Genomic DNA, 18,192 nt, shown 5'->3' on the forward strand with positions numbered 1-18,192 from the left:
ATCAGTGGTGCTGGAAGAGCACAGCAATTCAGGCAGCATCCGAGGACAGGCAAAATCGACGTTTCGGGCAAAAGCCCTTCATCAGGAATAAAGGCAGAGAGCCTGAAGCGTGGAGAGATAAGCTAGAGGAGGGTGGGGGTGGGAGAGAGTGGCATAGAGTACAATAGGTCAGTGGGGAAGGAGATGAAGGTGATAGGTCAGGGAGGAGAGGGTGGAGTGGATAGGTGGAAAAGGAGCTGGGCAGGTCGGACAAGTCCGGACAGGTCAGGGGATCGAGTTTCTGGAGGTTAGAAGCTAGGATGAGGTGGGGGAAGGGGAAATGAGGAAACTGTTAAAATCCACATTGATGCCCTGGGGTTGAAGTGTTCCGAGGCGGAAGATGAGGCGTTCTTCCTCCAGGCGTCTGGTGGTGAGGGAGCGGCGGTGGAGGAGGCCCAGCACCTCCATATCCTCAGCAGAGTGGGAGGGGGAGTTGAAATGTTGAGCCACTGGGCGATGTGGTTGATTGGTGCGGGTGTCTCGGAGATGTTCCCTAAAGCGCTCTGCTAGGAGGCGTCCAGTCTCCCCAATGTAGAGGAGACCGCATCGGGAGCAACGGATACAATAGATGATATTAGTGGATGTGCAGGTAAAACTTTGATGGATGTGGAAAGCTCCTTTGGGGCCTTGGATGGAGGTGAGGGAGGAGGTGTGGGCGCAGGTTTTACAGTTCCTGCGGTGGCAGGGGAAAGTGCCAGGATGGGAGGGTGGGTCGTAGGGGGGCGTGGACCTGACCAGGTAGTCACGGAGGGAACGGTCTTTGCGGAAGGCGGAGAGGGGTGGGGAGGGAAATATATCCCTGGTGGTGGGGTCTGTTTGGAGGTGGCGGAAATGTCGGCGGATGATTTGGTTTATGCGAAGGTTGGTAGGGTGGAAGGTGAGCACCAGGGGCGTTCTGTCCTTGTTGCGGTTGGAGGGGTTGGGTCTGAGGGCGGAGGTGCGGGATGTGGACAAGATGCGTTGGAGGGCATCTTTAACCACGTGGGAAGGGAAATTGCGGTCTCTAAAGAAGGAGGCCATCTGGTGTGTTCTATGGTGGAACCGCTCCTCCTGGGAGCAGATACGGCGGAGGCGGAGGAATTGGGAATACGGGATGGCATTTTTGCAAGAGGTAGGGTGGGAAGACGTGTAATCCAGGTAGCTGTGGGAGTCAGTGGGTTTGTAGAAGATGTCAGTGTCAAGTCGGTCGTCACTGATGGAGATGGAGAGGTCCAGGAAGGGGAGGGAGGTGTCAGAGATGGCCCAGGTAAATTTAAGGTCAGGGTGGAATGTGTTGGTGAAGTTGATGAATTGCTCAACCTCCTCACGGGAGCACGAGGTGGCGCCAATGCAGTCATCAATGTAGCGGAGGAAGAGGTGGGGAGTGGTGCCGGTGTAATTACGGAAGATCAACTGCTCTACGTAGCCAACAAAGAGACAGGCATAGCTGGGGCCCATACGTGTGCCCATGGCTACCCCTTTGGTCTGGAGGAAGTGGGAGGATTCAAAGGAGAAATTGTTAAGGGTGAGGACCAGTTCGGCCAAACGAATGAGAGTGTCGGTGGAGGGGTACTGTTGGGAACGTCTGGAGAGGAAAAAACGGAGGGCTTGGAGGCCCTGGTCATGGCGGATGGAGGTGTAGAGGGATTGGATATCCATGGTGAAGATGAGGTGTTGGGGGCCGGGGAAACGGAAGTCTTGGAGGAGGTGGAGGGCGTGGGTGGTGTCTCGAACGTATGTGGGGAGTTCCTGGACTAGGGGGGATAGGACAGTGTCGAGGTAGGTACATTGATGCACACGTATGGGCCCCAGCTATGCCTGTCTCTTTGTTGGCTACGTAGAGCAGTTGATCTTCCGTAATTACACCGGCACCACTCCCCACCTCTTCCTCCGCTACATTGATGACTGCATTGGCGCCACCTCGTGCTCCCGTGAGGAGGTTGAGCAATTCATCAACTTCACCAACACATTCCACCCTGACCTTAAATTTACCTGGGCCATCTCTGACACCTCCCTCCCCTTCCTGGACCTCTCCATCTCCATCAGTGACGACCGACTTGACACTGACATCTTCTACAAACCCACTGACTCCCACAGCTACCTGGATTACACGTCTTCCCACCCTACCTCTTGCAAAAATGCCATCCCGTATTCCCAATTCCTCCGCCTCCGCCGTATCTGCTCCCAGGAGGAGCGGTTCCACCATAGAACACACCAGATGGCCTCCTTCTTTAGAGACCGCAATTTCCCTTCCCACGTGGTTAAAGATGCCCTCCAACGCATCTCATCCACATCCCGCACCTCCGCCCTCAGACCCAACCCCTCCAACCGCAACAAGGACAGAACGCCCCTGGTGCTCACCTTCCACCCTACCAACCTTCGCATAAACCAAATCATCCGCCGACATTTCCGCCACCTCCAAACAGACCCCACCACCAGGGATATATTTCCCTCCCCACCCCTCTCCGCCTTCCGCAAAGACCGTTCCCTCCGTGACTACCTGGTCAGGTCCACGCCCCCCTACGACCCACCCTCCCATCCTGGCACTTTCCCCTGCCACCGCAGGAACTGTAAAACCTGCGCCCACACCTCCTCCCTCACCTCCATCCAAGGCCCCAAAGGAGCTTTCCACATCCATCAAAGTTTTACCTGCACATCCACTAATATCATCTATTGTATCCGTTGCTCCCGATGCGGTCTCCTCTACATTGGGGAGACTGGACGCCTCCTAGCAGAGCGCTTTAGGGAACATCTCCGAGACACCCGCACCAATCAACCACATTGCCCAGTGGCTCAACATTTCAACTCCCCCTCCCACTCTGCCGAGGATATGGAGGTGCTGGGCCTCCTCCACCGCCGCTCCCTCACCACCAGACGCCTGGAGGAAGAACGCCTCATCTTCCGCCTCGGAACACTTCAACCTCAGGGCATCAATGTGGATTTTAACAGTTTCCTCATTTCCCCTTCCCCCACCTCATCCTAGTTTCTAACCTCCAGAAACTCGATCCCCTGACCTGTCCAGACTTGTCCGACCTGCCCAGCTCCTTTTCCACCTATCCACTCCACCCTCTCCTCCCTGACCTATCACCTTCATCTCCTTCCCCACTGACCTATTGTACTCTATGCCACTCTCTCCCACCCCCACCCTCCCCTAGCTTATCTCTCCACGCTTCAGGCTCTCTGCCTTTATTCCTGATGAAGGGCTTTTGCCCGAAACGTCGATTTTGCCTGTCCTCGGATGCTGCCTGAATTGCTGTGCTCTTCCAGCACCACTGATCCAGAATCTGGTTTCCAGCATCTGCAGTCATTGTTTTTACCTCCTTGACGAATCCATGTTGACTCTTTCCAATCAAATTGTTGCTTGCTAGATGATTATAAATTTTATCTCGTATAATCCTTTCCAAAAAGTTTCCTACAACAGACGTAAGGCTCACTGGTCTATAATTACTTGGGTCATTTCTTCTGCCCTTCTTGAACAAGGATACAACATTTGCTATCCTCCAGTCCTCTGGTACTAAACCTGTAGAAAATGATGACTCAAAGATCAAGGACAAAGGCTCCGCCACCTCCTTCTTAGCTTCCCAGAGAATTCTCAGAAAAATCCCATCTGGCCAGGGACTTATCTACTATCACACCTTCTAGAATTGATAACACCTCCTCCTTACTAACCTCAATCCTTTCAAGTCTAATAGCCTATTTCTCAGTCTTCTCCTCTACAATATTGTCCTTTCCCTGAGTGAAAACAGATGAGAAATATTTGTTTATCATCTCTCCAATTTCCACAGGGTCCACACACAACTTCCCACTTCTGACTATGACATGCCCTGCTCCTACCCTCGTTATCCTTTTATTCCTCACATAACTATAGAAAGCTTTAGGGTTCTCCTTTATTATACTTGCTACAGACTGCTCCTGGCCCCTCTTAGCTCTTCTTAACTCTCTCTTTAAATCCTTCCTAGCTACTCTGTAACTCTCGTCGCCTCATCTGAACAATCTCGCCTCAACGTCACATAAGCCTCCACTGTATATACAGTGTTGCAGCAATACCGACAGTATCAGTATATACTCACTATGTTAAAGCAATATGGCCAGAGTAAGTATATACTGATTGTATTAGAGCAATATGGACAGTGTCAGTATGTACACATTGTTTTGGAGCAATATTAACAGGGTCAGTATATATCACCGTGTTAGAGCAGTACCGACAGCATCAGTAGGTGCTCACTGTGTTAGAGTAATATCGACAGCATCAGTATATACTCACTGTGTTTGAACAACACTGACAGTGTCAGTGTGTACTCATTGTGTTGGAGCTTACTTTCAGTGTTAGTGTATACTCACTGTGTGAGAGCAATACCAACCATGTCAGTATATACGCACAGTGTTGGACCAATAGCAACTATGTCCATATGTGCTCAATGTGTTCAAGCAATATCGACAGAGTCAGTATGTGTTAGCTGTGTTAGAACAATACTGAGAGTATCAGTACTTACAGTTTGTTCAAGGAGTACCGACAGTGTCAGTACTTACTATGTTTGAGCAATATTGACAGAATCAATATGTACTCAATGTGTCACAACAGTATTGACAGAGTCAGTGTATACCCACTGTGTTAGAGCAATAATGACAGAGTCAGTGTATACTCACTGTGTTAGAGCGATAATGTCAGAGTCAGTGTAAACTCAATGTGTTAGAGCAATAATGACAGAGTCAGTGTATACTCGCTGTGTTCGGGCAATAATGACAGTGAGTATACACTGATTCTGTCATTATTGCTCGAACACAGCGAGTATACACTGACTCTGTCATTTTTGCTCTAACACAGTGAGTATACCCTGACTCTGTCTGTATTGCTCTAACACAGTGGGTATATACTGACTCTGTCATTATTGTTCTAACACAGTGAGTACACACCTACTCTGCCATCATTGCTCTAACACAGTGAGTATACACTGATTCTGTGTTAGAGCAATGATGACAGAGTAGGTGTGTACTCACTGTGTTAGAACAATAATGACAGAGTCAGTGTGTGTTCACTGTGTGAGAGCAATACAGACAGAGTCAGTATATACCCACTGTGTTGGAGCAATACACTAGAGTCATTGTATGCACATTGTGTTAGAGTAATACAGACAGAGTCAGTGTATACTCACTGTGTTAGAGCAATACGGAGAAAGTCAGTGTATACTCACTGTGTTAGAACAATACAGACAGAGTCAGTGTATAATCACTGTGTTAGAGCAATAATACCAGAGTCAGAGTGTACTCACTGTGTTAGTGCAATAATGACAGAGTCAGTGTGTACTCACTGTGTTAGATCAATACAGACAGAGTCAGTGTATACTCACTGTTAGAGTAATACAGACAGAGTCAGTGTATATTCACTGTGTTAGAGCAACACAGACAGAGTCAGTGTGTACTCACTGTGTTATAGCAATAATACCAGAGTCAGAGTGTACTCACTGTGTTAGTGCAATAATGACAGAGTCAGTGTATTCTCACTATGTTAGAGCAATACAGACAGAGTCAGTGTGTACTCACTGTGTTGGAGCAATACAGATAGAGTCAGTGTATACTCACTGTGTTAGAGTAATACAGACAGAGTCAGTGTGTACTCACTGTGTTGCTGCAATAATGAAAGTATCAGTGCATACTCACTGTGTTACAGCAGAAATGACAGAGTCAGTGTATACTCACTGTGTTTGAGCAATACAGAGTCAGTGTGTACTCACTGTATTAGAGCAATAATGATAGAATCAGTGTATACTCACTGTGTTGGAGTAATAATGACAGAGTCAGTGTATACACACTGTGTTAGAGCAATCCAGACAGAGTTGTGTGTACTCACTGTGTTAGAACAATAATGACAGAGTCAGTGTATACTCACTGTGTTAGAGTAATACAGACAGAGTCAGTGTATACGCACTGTGTTAGAGCAATACAAACAGCAGTGTATACTCACTGTGTTAGAGTAATACAGACAGAGTCAGTGTTTACTCACTGTTTAGGAGCAATACAGACAGAGTCAGTGTGTACTCACTGTGTTACAGCAATACAAACAGAATCAGTGTATTCTCACTGTTTTACAGCAATACAGACAGAGTCAGTGTGTACTCACTGTTTTACAGCAATACAGACAGAGTCGGTATATACTCACTGTGTTAGAGCAATACAGACAGAGTCAGTATATACTCACTGTGTTAGAGCAATACAGACAGAGTCATTATATGCACACTATGTTAGAGTAATACAGACAAAGTCAGTGTGTATTCACTGTGTAAGAGCAATAATGACAGAGTCAGTGTTTACTCACTGTGTTTGAGCAATAATGACAGTCAGTGTATACTCACTGTGTTAGAACAATAATGACAGCGTCAGTGTATACTCGCTATGTTACAGCAATACAGAAAGAGTCAGTGTATACTGACAGTGTTAGAGTAATACAGACAGTGTCAATGTATACTCACTTTGTTAGAGCAATACAGATAGCGTCAGTGTGTACTCACTGTGTTAGATCAATACAGACGGAGTTAGTGTATACTCACTGTGTTAGAGCAATACAGACAGAGTCAGTGTATACTCACTGTGTTACAGCAATACAAACAGAGTCAGTGTATACTCATTGTGTTAGTGCAATGCAGGCAGAGTCAATGTGTACTCACTGTGTTATAGCAATAATCACAGTCAGTGTATACTCACTGTGTTTGAGCAATAATGACAGTCAGTGTATACTCACTGTGTTAGAACAATAATGACAGCGTCAGTGTATACTCGCTATGTTACAGCAATACAGAAAGAGTCAGTGTATACTGACAGTGTTAGAGTAATACAGACAGTGTCAATGTATACTCACTTTGTTAGAGCAATACAGACAGCGTCAGTGTGTACTCACTGTGTTAGATCAATACAGACGGAGTTAGTGTATACTCACTGTGTTAGAGCAATACAGACAGAGTCAGTGTATACTCACTGTGTTACAGCAATACAAACAGAGTCAGTTTTTACTCATTGTGTTAGTGCAATGCAGGCAGAGTCAATGTGTACTCACTGTGTTATAGCAATAATCACAGTCAGTGTATACTCACTGTGTTGGAGCAATAATGACAGAGTCAGTGTATACTCACTGTGTTACAGCAATACAGACGGAATCAGTGTATACTCACTGTGTTTGAGCAATACAGACAGAGTCAGTGTGTACTCACTGTTTTGGAGCAATACAGACAGTCAGTGTGTACTCACCGTGTTACAGTAATACAGACAGAGTAAGTATATTCTCACTGTGTTAGGGCAATACAGAGAGTCAGTGTATACTCACTGTGTTAGAGCGATAATGACAGTCAGCGTATACTCTGTGTTACAGCAATACAGACACAGACAGTGTACATTCACTGTTTTAGAGCAACAATGACAGACAGTGTATACTCACTGTGTTAGAGCAATAATGACAGTGTCAGTGTATACTCACTGTGTTACAGCAAAACAGACAGAGTCAGTGTGTACTCACTGTTTTGGAGCAATACAGACAGTCTGTGTGTACTCACCGTGTTACAGCAATACAGACAGAGTCAGTGTATACTCACTGTGTTAGAGCAAAACAGACAGAGTCAGTGTGTACTCACTGTTTTGGAGCAATACAGACAGTCAGTGTATACTCACTGTGTTAGAGCAATACAGACAGAGTCAGTGTATACTCACTGTGTTAGAGTAATACATACAGAGTCAGTGTGTACTCACTGTGTTAGAGCATACAGACAGTGTCAGTGTATACTCACTGTGTTACAGCAATAATGACAGAATCAGTGTGTACTCACTGTGTTAGAGCAGTACAGACAGTGTCAGTGTATACTCTTGTTAGAGCAATAATGACAGAGTCATTGTTTACTCACTGTGTTAGAGCAATAATGATAGAGTCAGTGTGTACTCACTGTGTTCGAGCAATACAGACAGAGTCAGTGTGTACTCACTGTATTAGAAAAAAATGACAATCAGTGTATACTCACTGTGTTAGAGCAATAATGACAGTCAGTGTATACACACTGTGTTGGAGCAATAATGACAGAGTCAGTGTATACTCACTGTGTTAGAGCAATACAGACAGAGTCAGTGTATACTCACTGTGTTAGAGCAGTACAGACAGTGTCAGTGTATACTCGTTGTGTTAGAGCAATAATGACAGAATCATTGTTTACTCACTGTGTTAGAGCAATACAGACACAGTAAGTGAATACTCACTGTGTTACAGCAATACAGACAGTCAGTATATACTCACTGTGTGAGAGCAATACAGACAGAGTCATTGTATACTCATTGTGTTAGAGAAATACAGACAGAGTCATTGTATACTCACTATTACAGCAATACAAACATAGTCAGTGTGTACTCACTGTGTTGGAGCAATACAGACAGAGTCGGTGTACACTCACTGTGTTACAGCAATACAGAGAGAGTCAGTGTATACTCACTGTGTTCGAGCAATAATGGCAGAGTCAGTGTAAATTCAGTGTGTTCGAGTAATACAGATAGGGTCAGTGTATACTCACTGTGTTACAGCAATAATGACAGAGTCAGTGTGTACTCACTGTGTTAGAGCAATACAGACAGAATCAGTGTGTACTCACTGTGTTAGAGCAATACAGACAGTGTCAGTGTATACTCGTTGTATTAGAGCAATAATGACAGAAACATTGTTTACTCACTGTGTCAGAGCAATACAGACAGAGTCAGTGTATACTCACTGTGTTACAGCAATACAGACAGAGTCAGTGTGTACATACTGTGTTGCAGCAATACAGACAGAGTCAGTGTATACTCACTGTGTTAGCACAATATAGACAGAGTCAGTGTATACTCACTGCGTTAGAGTAATACAGACAGAGTCAGTGTATACTCACTGTCTTACAGCAGTACAGACAGAGTCATTATATACTCACTGTGTTAGAGTAGTACAGACAGAGTCAGTGTATACTCACTGTGTTAGAGCAATACAGAGAGTCAATGTACACTCACTGTGTTAGAGTAATACAGACAGTGACAGTGTATACTCACTGTGTTAGAGCAATAATGACAGAGTCAATGTTTACTCACTGTGTTAGAGCAATATTGGCAGAGTCAGTGTATACTCACTGTGTTAGAGTAATACAGACGGAGTCAGTGTATACTCACTGTGTTAGAGTAATACAGACAGAGTCAGTATATACTCACTGTGTTAGATCAATACAGACAGAGTCAGTGAATACTCACTGTGTAAGAGAAAAATGACAGAATCAGTGTGTAATCACTGTGTTAGACCAATAATGACAGAGTCAGTGTATACTCACTGTGTTACAGCAATAATGATAGAATCAGTGTATACTCAATGTGTTAGAGCAATACAAACAGAGTCAGTGTATACTCACTGAGTTAGAGCAATAATGACAGAGTCAGTGTGTACTCACTGTGTTAGAGCAATAATGGCAGAGTCAGTGTATACTCACTGTGTTAGAGCAATACAACAGATTCAGTGTATACTCACTGTGTTCGAGCAATAATGACAGAGTCAGTGTATTCTCACTGTGTTAGAGTAATACAGACACAGTCAGTGTGTACTCACTCTGTTACAGCAATAGTGACAGAGTTAGTGTATATTCGCTGTGTTACTGCAATACAGACAGAGTCATTGTATACTCACTGTGTTAGAGCAATAATGACAGAGTCAGTGTAGACTCACTGTAGTGGGCGGCACGGTGGCACAGTGGTTAGCACTGCTGTCTCGCAGCGCCAGAGACCTGGCTTCAATTCCCGCCTCAGGCGACTGACTATGTGGAGTTTGCACGTTCTCCCCTTGTCTGCGTGGGTTTCCTCTGGCTGCTCCGGTTTCCCCCCACCGTCCAAAGATGTGCAGGTCAGGTGAATTGGGCATGCTAAATTGCCCCTAGTGTTAGGTAAGGGGTAAATGTAGGGGTATGGGTGGGTTGTGCATCGGCGGGTCGGTGTGGACCTTTTGGGCCGAAGGGCCTGTTTCCACACTGTAATGTAATCTAATCACTGTGTTAGAGCAATACAGAGAGAGTCATTGAATACTCACTGTGTTAGAGTAATACAGACAGAGTCAGTGTATAAGAGGGGTTAGAAGGTTGGGTGAGCAAGTTTGCGGATGATACGAAAGTCGGTGGAGTTGTTGACAGTGAGGAAGGATGTGTCAGGTTACAGCAGGATATAGATAAGTTGCAGAGCTGGGCAGAAAGGTGGCAAATGGAGTTCAATGTAGTTAAGTGTGAGGTGATTCACTTTGGTAAGAGTAACAAGAAGATGGGGTACTGGGCTAATGGTCGGATACTTGGTAGTGTGGATGAGCAGAGGGGTCGTGGTGTCCATATACACAGATCCCTGAAAGTTGCCACCCAGGTAAATAGTGCGGTGAAGAAGGCATATGGCGTACTGGCTTTTATTGGTAGAGGAATTGAGTTCCGGAGTCCTGAGGTTCTGTTGCAGTTGTATAAGACTCTGGTGCGGCCGCATCTGGAGTATTGTGTGCAGTTTTGGTCGGCATACTATAGGAAGGATGTGGAAGCACTGGAACGGGTGCAGAGGAGGTTTACCAGGATGTTGCCTGGTATGGTAGGAAGATCGTATGAGGAAAGGCTGAGGCACTTGGGGCAGTTTTCATTGGAGAAAAGAAGGCTTAGGGATGACTTGATAGAGGTGTACAAGATAATTAGGGGTTTAGATAGGGTTGACCATGAGAACCTTTTTCCATGTATGGAGTCAGCTATTACGAGGGGGCATAGCTTTAAATTAAGGGGTGGTAGGTATAGGACAGATGTTAGGGGTAGGTTCTTTACTCAGCAAGTCGTGAGTTCATGGAATGCCCTGCCAGTAGCAGTGGTGTACTCTCCCTCTTTATGGGCATTTAAACGGGCATTGGATAGGCATATGGAGGATAGTGGGCTAGTGTAGGTTAGGTGGGCTTGGATCGGCGCAACATCGAGGGCCAAAGGGCCTGTACTGCGCTGTATTTTTCTATGTTCTATGTATACTCACTGTGTTAAAGCAATAATGACAGTCAGTATATAATCACTATGTTACAACAATAATGACAGAGTCAGTGTATACTCACTGTGTTAGAGCAATAATGACAGAGTCAGTGTATACTCATTGTGTTAGAGCAATACAGATAGAGTCAGTACGTACTCACTGTTTTAGAGCAATAATGACTGAGTCAGTGTGTACTCAGTGTGTTAGAGCAATAATGACAGAGTCAGTGTATACTCACTGTGTTAGAGCAATACAGATAGAGCCAGTATATACTCACTGTGTTAGAGTAATACAGACAGAGTCAGTGTATACTCACTGTGTTAGAGCAATAATGACAGAATCAGTGTATACTCACTGAGTTAGAGCAATAAAGACAGAGTCAGTGTATACTCACTGTGTTAGAGCAATAATGACACAGTCAGTGTATACTCACTATGTTACAGCAATAATGACAGAGTCAGTGCGTACTCACTGTGTTACAGCAATAATGACAGAGTCAGTATATACTGACTGTGTTACAGCAATACAGACAGTGTCAGTGTATACTGAGTGTGTTTGAGCAATACAGACAGTCATTGTATACTCACTGTGTTAGTGTAATACAGACAGTGTCAGTGTGTACTCACTGTGTTTCAGCAATACATATAGAGTCATTGTATACTCACTGTGTTAGAGTAATAATGACAGAGTCAGTGTATGCTCACTGTGTTCGAGTAATACAGACAGAGTCAATGTATACTCACTGCGTTAGAGCAATACAGACAGAGTCAGTGTATACTCACTGTGTTAGAGCAATAATGACACAATCGGTGTATAATCACGATGTTACAGCAATAATGACAGAGTCAGTGTATACTCACCGTGTTACAGCAATAGTGACAGAGTTAGTGTATATTCCTTGTGTTACTGCAATACAGACAGAGTCAATGTATAATGACTGTGTTAGAGCAATAAAGACAGAGTCAGTGTATAGTCACTGTGTTAGAGCAATACAGAACGTGTCAGTGTATACTCACTGTGTTACAGCAATAATGACAGAATCAGTGTATACTGACTGTGTTAGAGTGATACAGACAGAGTCAGTGTATACTCACTGTGTTAGAGCAATACTGACAGAGTCCATGTATACTCACTGTGTTCGAGTAATACAGACAGAGTCAGTGTATACTCACTGTGTTAGAGCAATACTGACAGAGTCCATGTATACTCACTGTGTTAGAGCAATACTGACAGAGTCCATGTATACTCACTGTGTTAGAGTGATACAGACAGAGTCAGTGTATACTCACTGTGTTAGAGCAATAATGACAGAATCAGTGTGTACTCACTGTGTTAGAGTAATCCAGACAGAATCAGTACATACTCACTGTGTTACAGCAATACAGACAGATTCAGTGTATACTCACTGTCTTACAGCAGTACAGACAGAGACATTGTATACTCACTGTGTTAGAGCAATACAGACAGATTCAGTGTATACTCACTGTCTTACAGCAGTACAGACAGAGACATTGTATACTCACTGTGTTAGAGTAATACTGACAGTCATGGCTGATTTGCTCCTCACCCCCATTTTCCTGCCTTCTCGCCATATCCCTTCAACCCATTACCAGTTAATAATCTGTCTAATTCCTCCTTAAATTTACTCACTGGTGCAGCATCCACCACACTTTGGAGTTGCAAATTCCACAAATTCACAATCCTTTGGGAAAGTAACTTCTCCTCAACTCTGTTTGTAATTTTCTACCCCTTATCCTAAGACTATGACTCTCGTCCATGTATGCCCCACATCTTTTCTATTTAATTCTCACCTTTTATCATCTTGAATATTTAATCTCCCCTTATTCTACTAATTCGAGAAAGTAAAGGCCTAATCCGTTCAATCTCTCTTCGTACGACAAAGCCCTCATCTCTGGGATCAATCTAGTGAATATCACTACATCTTTCCTCAAATAAGGGGACCAAAACTTTGCACAATACTCCAGGTATGGTCTCACTAATACCTTGTAAAATTGCAACAATACTTCCTTACGTTTATTTCTATTAGCTATAAAAGCCAACATCGTATTTGGCTTTTATTATCTGATGTTCCTGCATGCTAGTTTTCTATGAGTCATAAAAGAGTACAGCTAGATCCCTCTATACCGGAGCACCCCGAAGTCTCTCCCCATTAAGATAGTAGGTCGCCTTCCCTTTTTTTTGCCCAAATGCATGACCTCGCACTTATCCATGTTAAACTCCATCTGCCACGATTTGGCCTACTCTTCTAACCTACCTATATCCATTTGTAAGGTTCTTATTTCCTCACTGCAATTACCCCTAATCTCAAATGATCCAAACTTGTGAATTAAACTTTTGTGCAGCACGTATCAAATGCTTTCCAGAGGTCCAGATAAATTACATCTACAGCATCCCCATTACCCACCTTGCTTGTTACTTCGAGTAACTCTAACAAATTAGTCAAACATGATTAGTGCAGTACCAGCAGTGTCACTATATACTCACTGTGTTACAGCAATACTGACAGTGTCAGTCTTATACAACGCCAGCAAAAATACTCACAATATCACTATAACACCCATAACATTAGTATAATAACTAATGTGAAGACTCTGCGAGTATTAAACTGACAGTATCAATCTTACTTTTGCATTGTGAGTATTATACGGAGACAGAGTATTTATCCGGCCTCCAATTATACTGATATTGTAACTATCATGCAGAATGTGAATATTACATAGATATATAAGTATTATACTGACATTAATATTCTACGGATGCTGGGAATATTATACTGTCACTGGGTATGATGCAGAATGTGAGTACTGTATGGACAAATGAGTATTATACTGACACTGGAATCATTATACTGACACTAGAATTAATACATTAACACAGTAATTATTATACTGACACTGAAGCTAATACACTGACACTGTAACTATTACACTGACACTGTAGCTATTACACTGACACTGTAACTATTACACTGACACTGAAGCTAATACACTGACACTGTAACTATTACACTGACACTGTAGCTATTACACTGACACTAACCATTACAGCGACACTTTAACTGTTGAACTGACACTGTAGCTATTACACTGACACTGTAGCTATTACACTGACACTGTAGCTATTACACTGACACTGTAACTATTACACTGACACTGTAACCATTATAGATACACTATAGCCTTTACATTGACACTGTAACCATTATACTGACACTGTAACTATGACATTGATATCATAGCTTATACACTAACACTGTAACCATTACAGTCACACTGTAACCATGACACTGACAATATCATATTGACACTGTAACTATTATATTAGCACTGTATATTCTCCTGACACTGAGTAGTACTCTGTCACTGCATTACCATGACATGCTGTGTATTATACTGGCTCTATTATATGACTGTAATTTTTGAAGTATGTTCTAAGGGATGGGTTGCACAGTTATTGGACATACCTGTATTGAACACTTTTTTCATCACCTGTGCCATCCTTCCTTTCAGAGCTGAATTCAGCAGCTTTACAATGAGGACCAGGCAGATACAGAGAACAAACAATGATGCTATAAGCAGGATGAGCCCAACTGCAGTATCTGATAGGGTTGTGTTCACAAATAAATGGTGACCTGTCAGAAAATACAAAGAGTTTGCAAAACAGAGTTAGGCATTTGGTGATAAAGGAGTTACAAATGTCTCTCGCTATCGTATCTATTTGGTGATCACTCAGAGTTCTAGTGCCTGTGTGATAATTGGTACATGTCATAAACTACTGTGACCACTGATCAGTTTAAACAACATGTTCCTTTGTTTCTTTGTTAGAGGCAGAACAGTCCTCACAGCCAGGATTTAAAAAACCCAAGCATTCTACTTTTAGATGGGGTTCCATGATCAGCAGTTAGTCTACATAGACTAGAAATGGCTACGTAGTCACAGCTAAACTGGTGTTTTCCATATTGTTAATCTTATAGGGTCCTGCTCTGTAATGCTTTTGAGATTCTTTCCCTGTTTGATTCCATTATTATGCTCTTGGAAAACATTGGGTTAAGAAGAATGATTGAATTTACATAATGAAAATCAACATTTAATCTGAAAATCTGCCACATTTCCTGCAAGTGCTCCAGTGGGGTTTGTCTGTCACTTACACAGCTGCAGGTTCTGGGTCTCTGTGCTGTTTTTCAGTGCGATTGTTCCATTCCCTGTTTGAAAGCAGTGTAAAACCTCACACTCAGTCTGATTTGTCACTGATTCATTTTTCAAAACCTATTGACAGACAGAAAAACGTGAGCCTCGCACCACTGTGACACTTCACTGGTATTTGCCAGTATTGTGTAATAGTTAGGGTTCTGACCACTGAATCAAAACTTCTTGGGTTCCTACATGTATGCTGGTATAAACTCTTTGCTGGTTGGACATTACAGAGTGCTGCACTGTCAGAAGGACTGGAACACTTAGAACTTATTGCATCAAGTGCAATCTCACTGATCCAAAATGTTCTCTAAACTGTTTCCCAATTGAGAGAGGCATTACAGAGGGAGTGCTGCAGTGTTGGAAGGTCAGTACTAAGGATCAGTGCAATGTTGGGGGCTGGTATTGAAGGAGCACTGTGTTGATGGAACTTCAGTACTGATTTGACAGGAGTAGAGGTGCAGTGTTGAAGGGCCAGTACAGAGGGAGTGCTGCACTGTCAGACGGTCAGTGGTGAGAGAGAGTCGCGCTGTTGGAGGGTAGGTGCTGAAGGAGCGCAGCACTGTCAGAGGATCAGTGCTGAGGGAGAAATGTGCTGTCAGATGGTCAGTGCTGAGGAAGCAATGTGCTGTCAGAGGGTCAGTGCTGAGGAAGCAATGTGCTGTCAGAGAGTCAGAGTTGAGGGAGCAATGCCCTGTCGGAGCGTCAGTGCTGAGGGAGTGCTGAAGTATTGGAAGGTGAGTGCTAAGGGAGTGCTGCACTGTCAGACAGTCAGTACTGAGGGAATGCCGCAGTACTGAGAGTATTGCATTATTACAGCAGCAGCAGTGGGAGTGAAGCAGTGTTGAATGTGCAGGCTTATGTGCTGGCATTCATGTGAATACTAATATGTAAACAAATGTAGGGTTGTCGAAAATTCTGACTCACGGTTAGGTAATTAAATTTGCACCACTTCTGGATGAGGCTCTTATTCCTGGCGCCTATTTCTCCAGTTGCAACAGCTGAAATCACTGACTGATCCAACTGCAGAGTAAAAAACATTGTATTAGCATTGACAGCTCATCGTTTCTCCAAATGCCCAGTTGACAGATGAGAAAAAAAGAGGAATCATAACAGCTGGCCAAGTGAACCTGGAACCGTGATGGAACTAGTAGCCTGGTTGGGAAGGTTGGATCACTTGGGAGAGCTTGACAGCTGGAGACAACATTGTCTTGATGGTAGGAAAGAGGGAACACAAGGTAGAGACAATGAGGACTGAGTGTAATGAGGAATGAATGTTTCCTTAGGAATATGGTGCAAGCAGTAAATTTTGGTAATTTTTTTTCTTCTCAAGCTATAGTTTCGATTAGCAGTTAGACTCTGGCTCAGAATTTTAAAGCAGCAAGCTAGTTAAAAATTGGACGGAGATTGCTTTGCATTCACAATTCTGTCAATGCATTAAAAGTGTTCAGGTTATAGGTATTAAATAGTGTAATTAGAAGCTGGATTAGGAGTTGAAACTTGGGTGTGAATCGTAAGCACTCTATAAAATCTGAGTTTGTGGCCACACGGTGGGGGAACCGAAAGCAGAGGTGGCGAGGAATGTGTGTGACAAGGAGCGAGGGCTGATTTGGGAATTTGGTGCCAGTGAGAACAGAAAGGGGAACTTTGTCAAAAAGAAATTATTTATTTAATATACTTTTCTATTCAACTGTTTCAGAGATATTATTACATAGCTCTGGAGCAAGTGAGACTTGAAGCTGGGCCTCCCAATCCAGAGATAGAGACACTACCACAAGAGAGTCCAGGAAGCAGCTTTATCTTCATTTAACCTATTTTGCCAATTCAGAGGCATTACTATGTCTCCCTCTGGTGGATCTTGAAACCGCGTCCCTCTGGTCCAGAGATAGGGACACAACCACTGCATCACAAGCCGATCCTAAGAAACTACTTACTTTTTCTTTTTTTCCAATTTTCCCCCCGACACTAACCCCATGACAGCGGTAGTGCTTATTTTTCCCCAGCCCCCATGTTGTGTGTGTGCAGGTGTCGGACACAGTGAAAAACAACAAGTGTGCAAATCTTTATTTATATTCCACCACCAGGAAGAAAGGAAACACCAGGGTGGCCAGTGACAAGCAGTGCCCTTCTCAGAGGGAAATGCTGTGTGATCAAACAGTGAAGGGGAGGGTAGGGACTAAATCAAAATAGAGTTGGAGGGAGAAATGATGCACTCCACTCCCTGCGGCGCCCACCTCTCCCTGAACAACTCCAGGATGTTGGTCGACACCGCGTGCTCCTTCTCCAAGGACACCCGGGCTCTAACGTAACCGCGGAAGAGGGGCAGGCAGTCGGCCCTAATGACCCCCTCCACGGCCGCTGCCTGGACCTGTTGATGGCCAGTTTGGCCAGGCCCAGGAGTCGACCCACGAAACTACTCCTTATGGCCCTTATCCAGCCTCTAACAGCTAATGGTTGTACAAAGATATTAACCAGATTAGATTCCCTACAGTGCGAAAACAGGCCCTTCAGCCCAACCAGTCCACACCAACCCGCCAAAGAGTAACCCACCCAAACCCATTTCCTTTTGACTGATGCACCTAACACTACGGGCAATTTAGTATGGCCAATTCACCTGACCCGCACATCTTTTGGATTGTGGGAGGAAACCGGAGCACCCGGAGGAAACCCACGCAGACACGGGGAGAATGTGCAAACTCCACACAGACAGTTGCCCGAGGCAGGAATTGAACCTGGGACCCTGGTGCTGTGAGGCAACAGTGCTAACCACTGAGCCACCGTGCTGCCCTATGTCAACAGGTCAATGATTGGCTGGAGTGTTTTAAGAGTTAATCCCTCTAACACTACTAGAGAAATAAGCACTGCATTAAATGTTTGGCTTAACTAGTTAAACAACTTAGCCTAACTACATATAAGAGGACGAGTGATATATCTAAACTTGGAGCTTAAT

The 18,192-nt window shown here is 44.0% G+C and overlaps 1 protein-coding gene across 3 annotated transcripts in view; it reads right to left on the minus strand.

Annotated features, from left to right (window-relative positions):
- LOC122564704 (sodium-dependent phosphate transport protein 2C-like) overlaps positions 1-18,192 on the minus strand; it is a 189,747-nt gene that overhangs the window by 16,995 nt on the left and 154,560 nt on the right. For all 3 annotated transcript variants that reach the window (XM_087998573.1, XM_087998571.1, XM_087998572.1), the window contains 3 exons: positions 16,170-16,265; positions 15,200-15,317; positions 14,516-14,683 (listed from right to left, as the gene is read on the minus strand). In XM_087998573.1, coding sequence (XP_087854699.1) covers positions 14,516-14,683; positions 15,200-15,317; positions 16,170-16,265 — 382 coding nt within the window. The remainder of the gene's footprint in view (positions 1-14,515; positions 14,684-15,199; positions 15,318-16,169; positions 16,266-18,192) is intronic.

The sequence above is a fragment of the Chiloscyllium plagiosum genome, unplaced genomic scaffold, assembly GCF_037043375.1.
Source record: "Chiloscyllium plagiosum isolate Xiang-an unplaced genomic scaffold, Cpla_swu_hap1 HiC_scaffold_21, whole genome shotgun sequence".
Lineage (NCBI taxonomy): Eukaryota > Metazoa > Chordata > Chondrichthyes > Orectolobiformes > Hemiscylliidae > Chiloscyllium > Chiloscyllium plagiosum.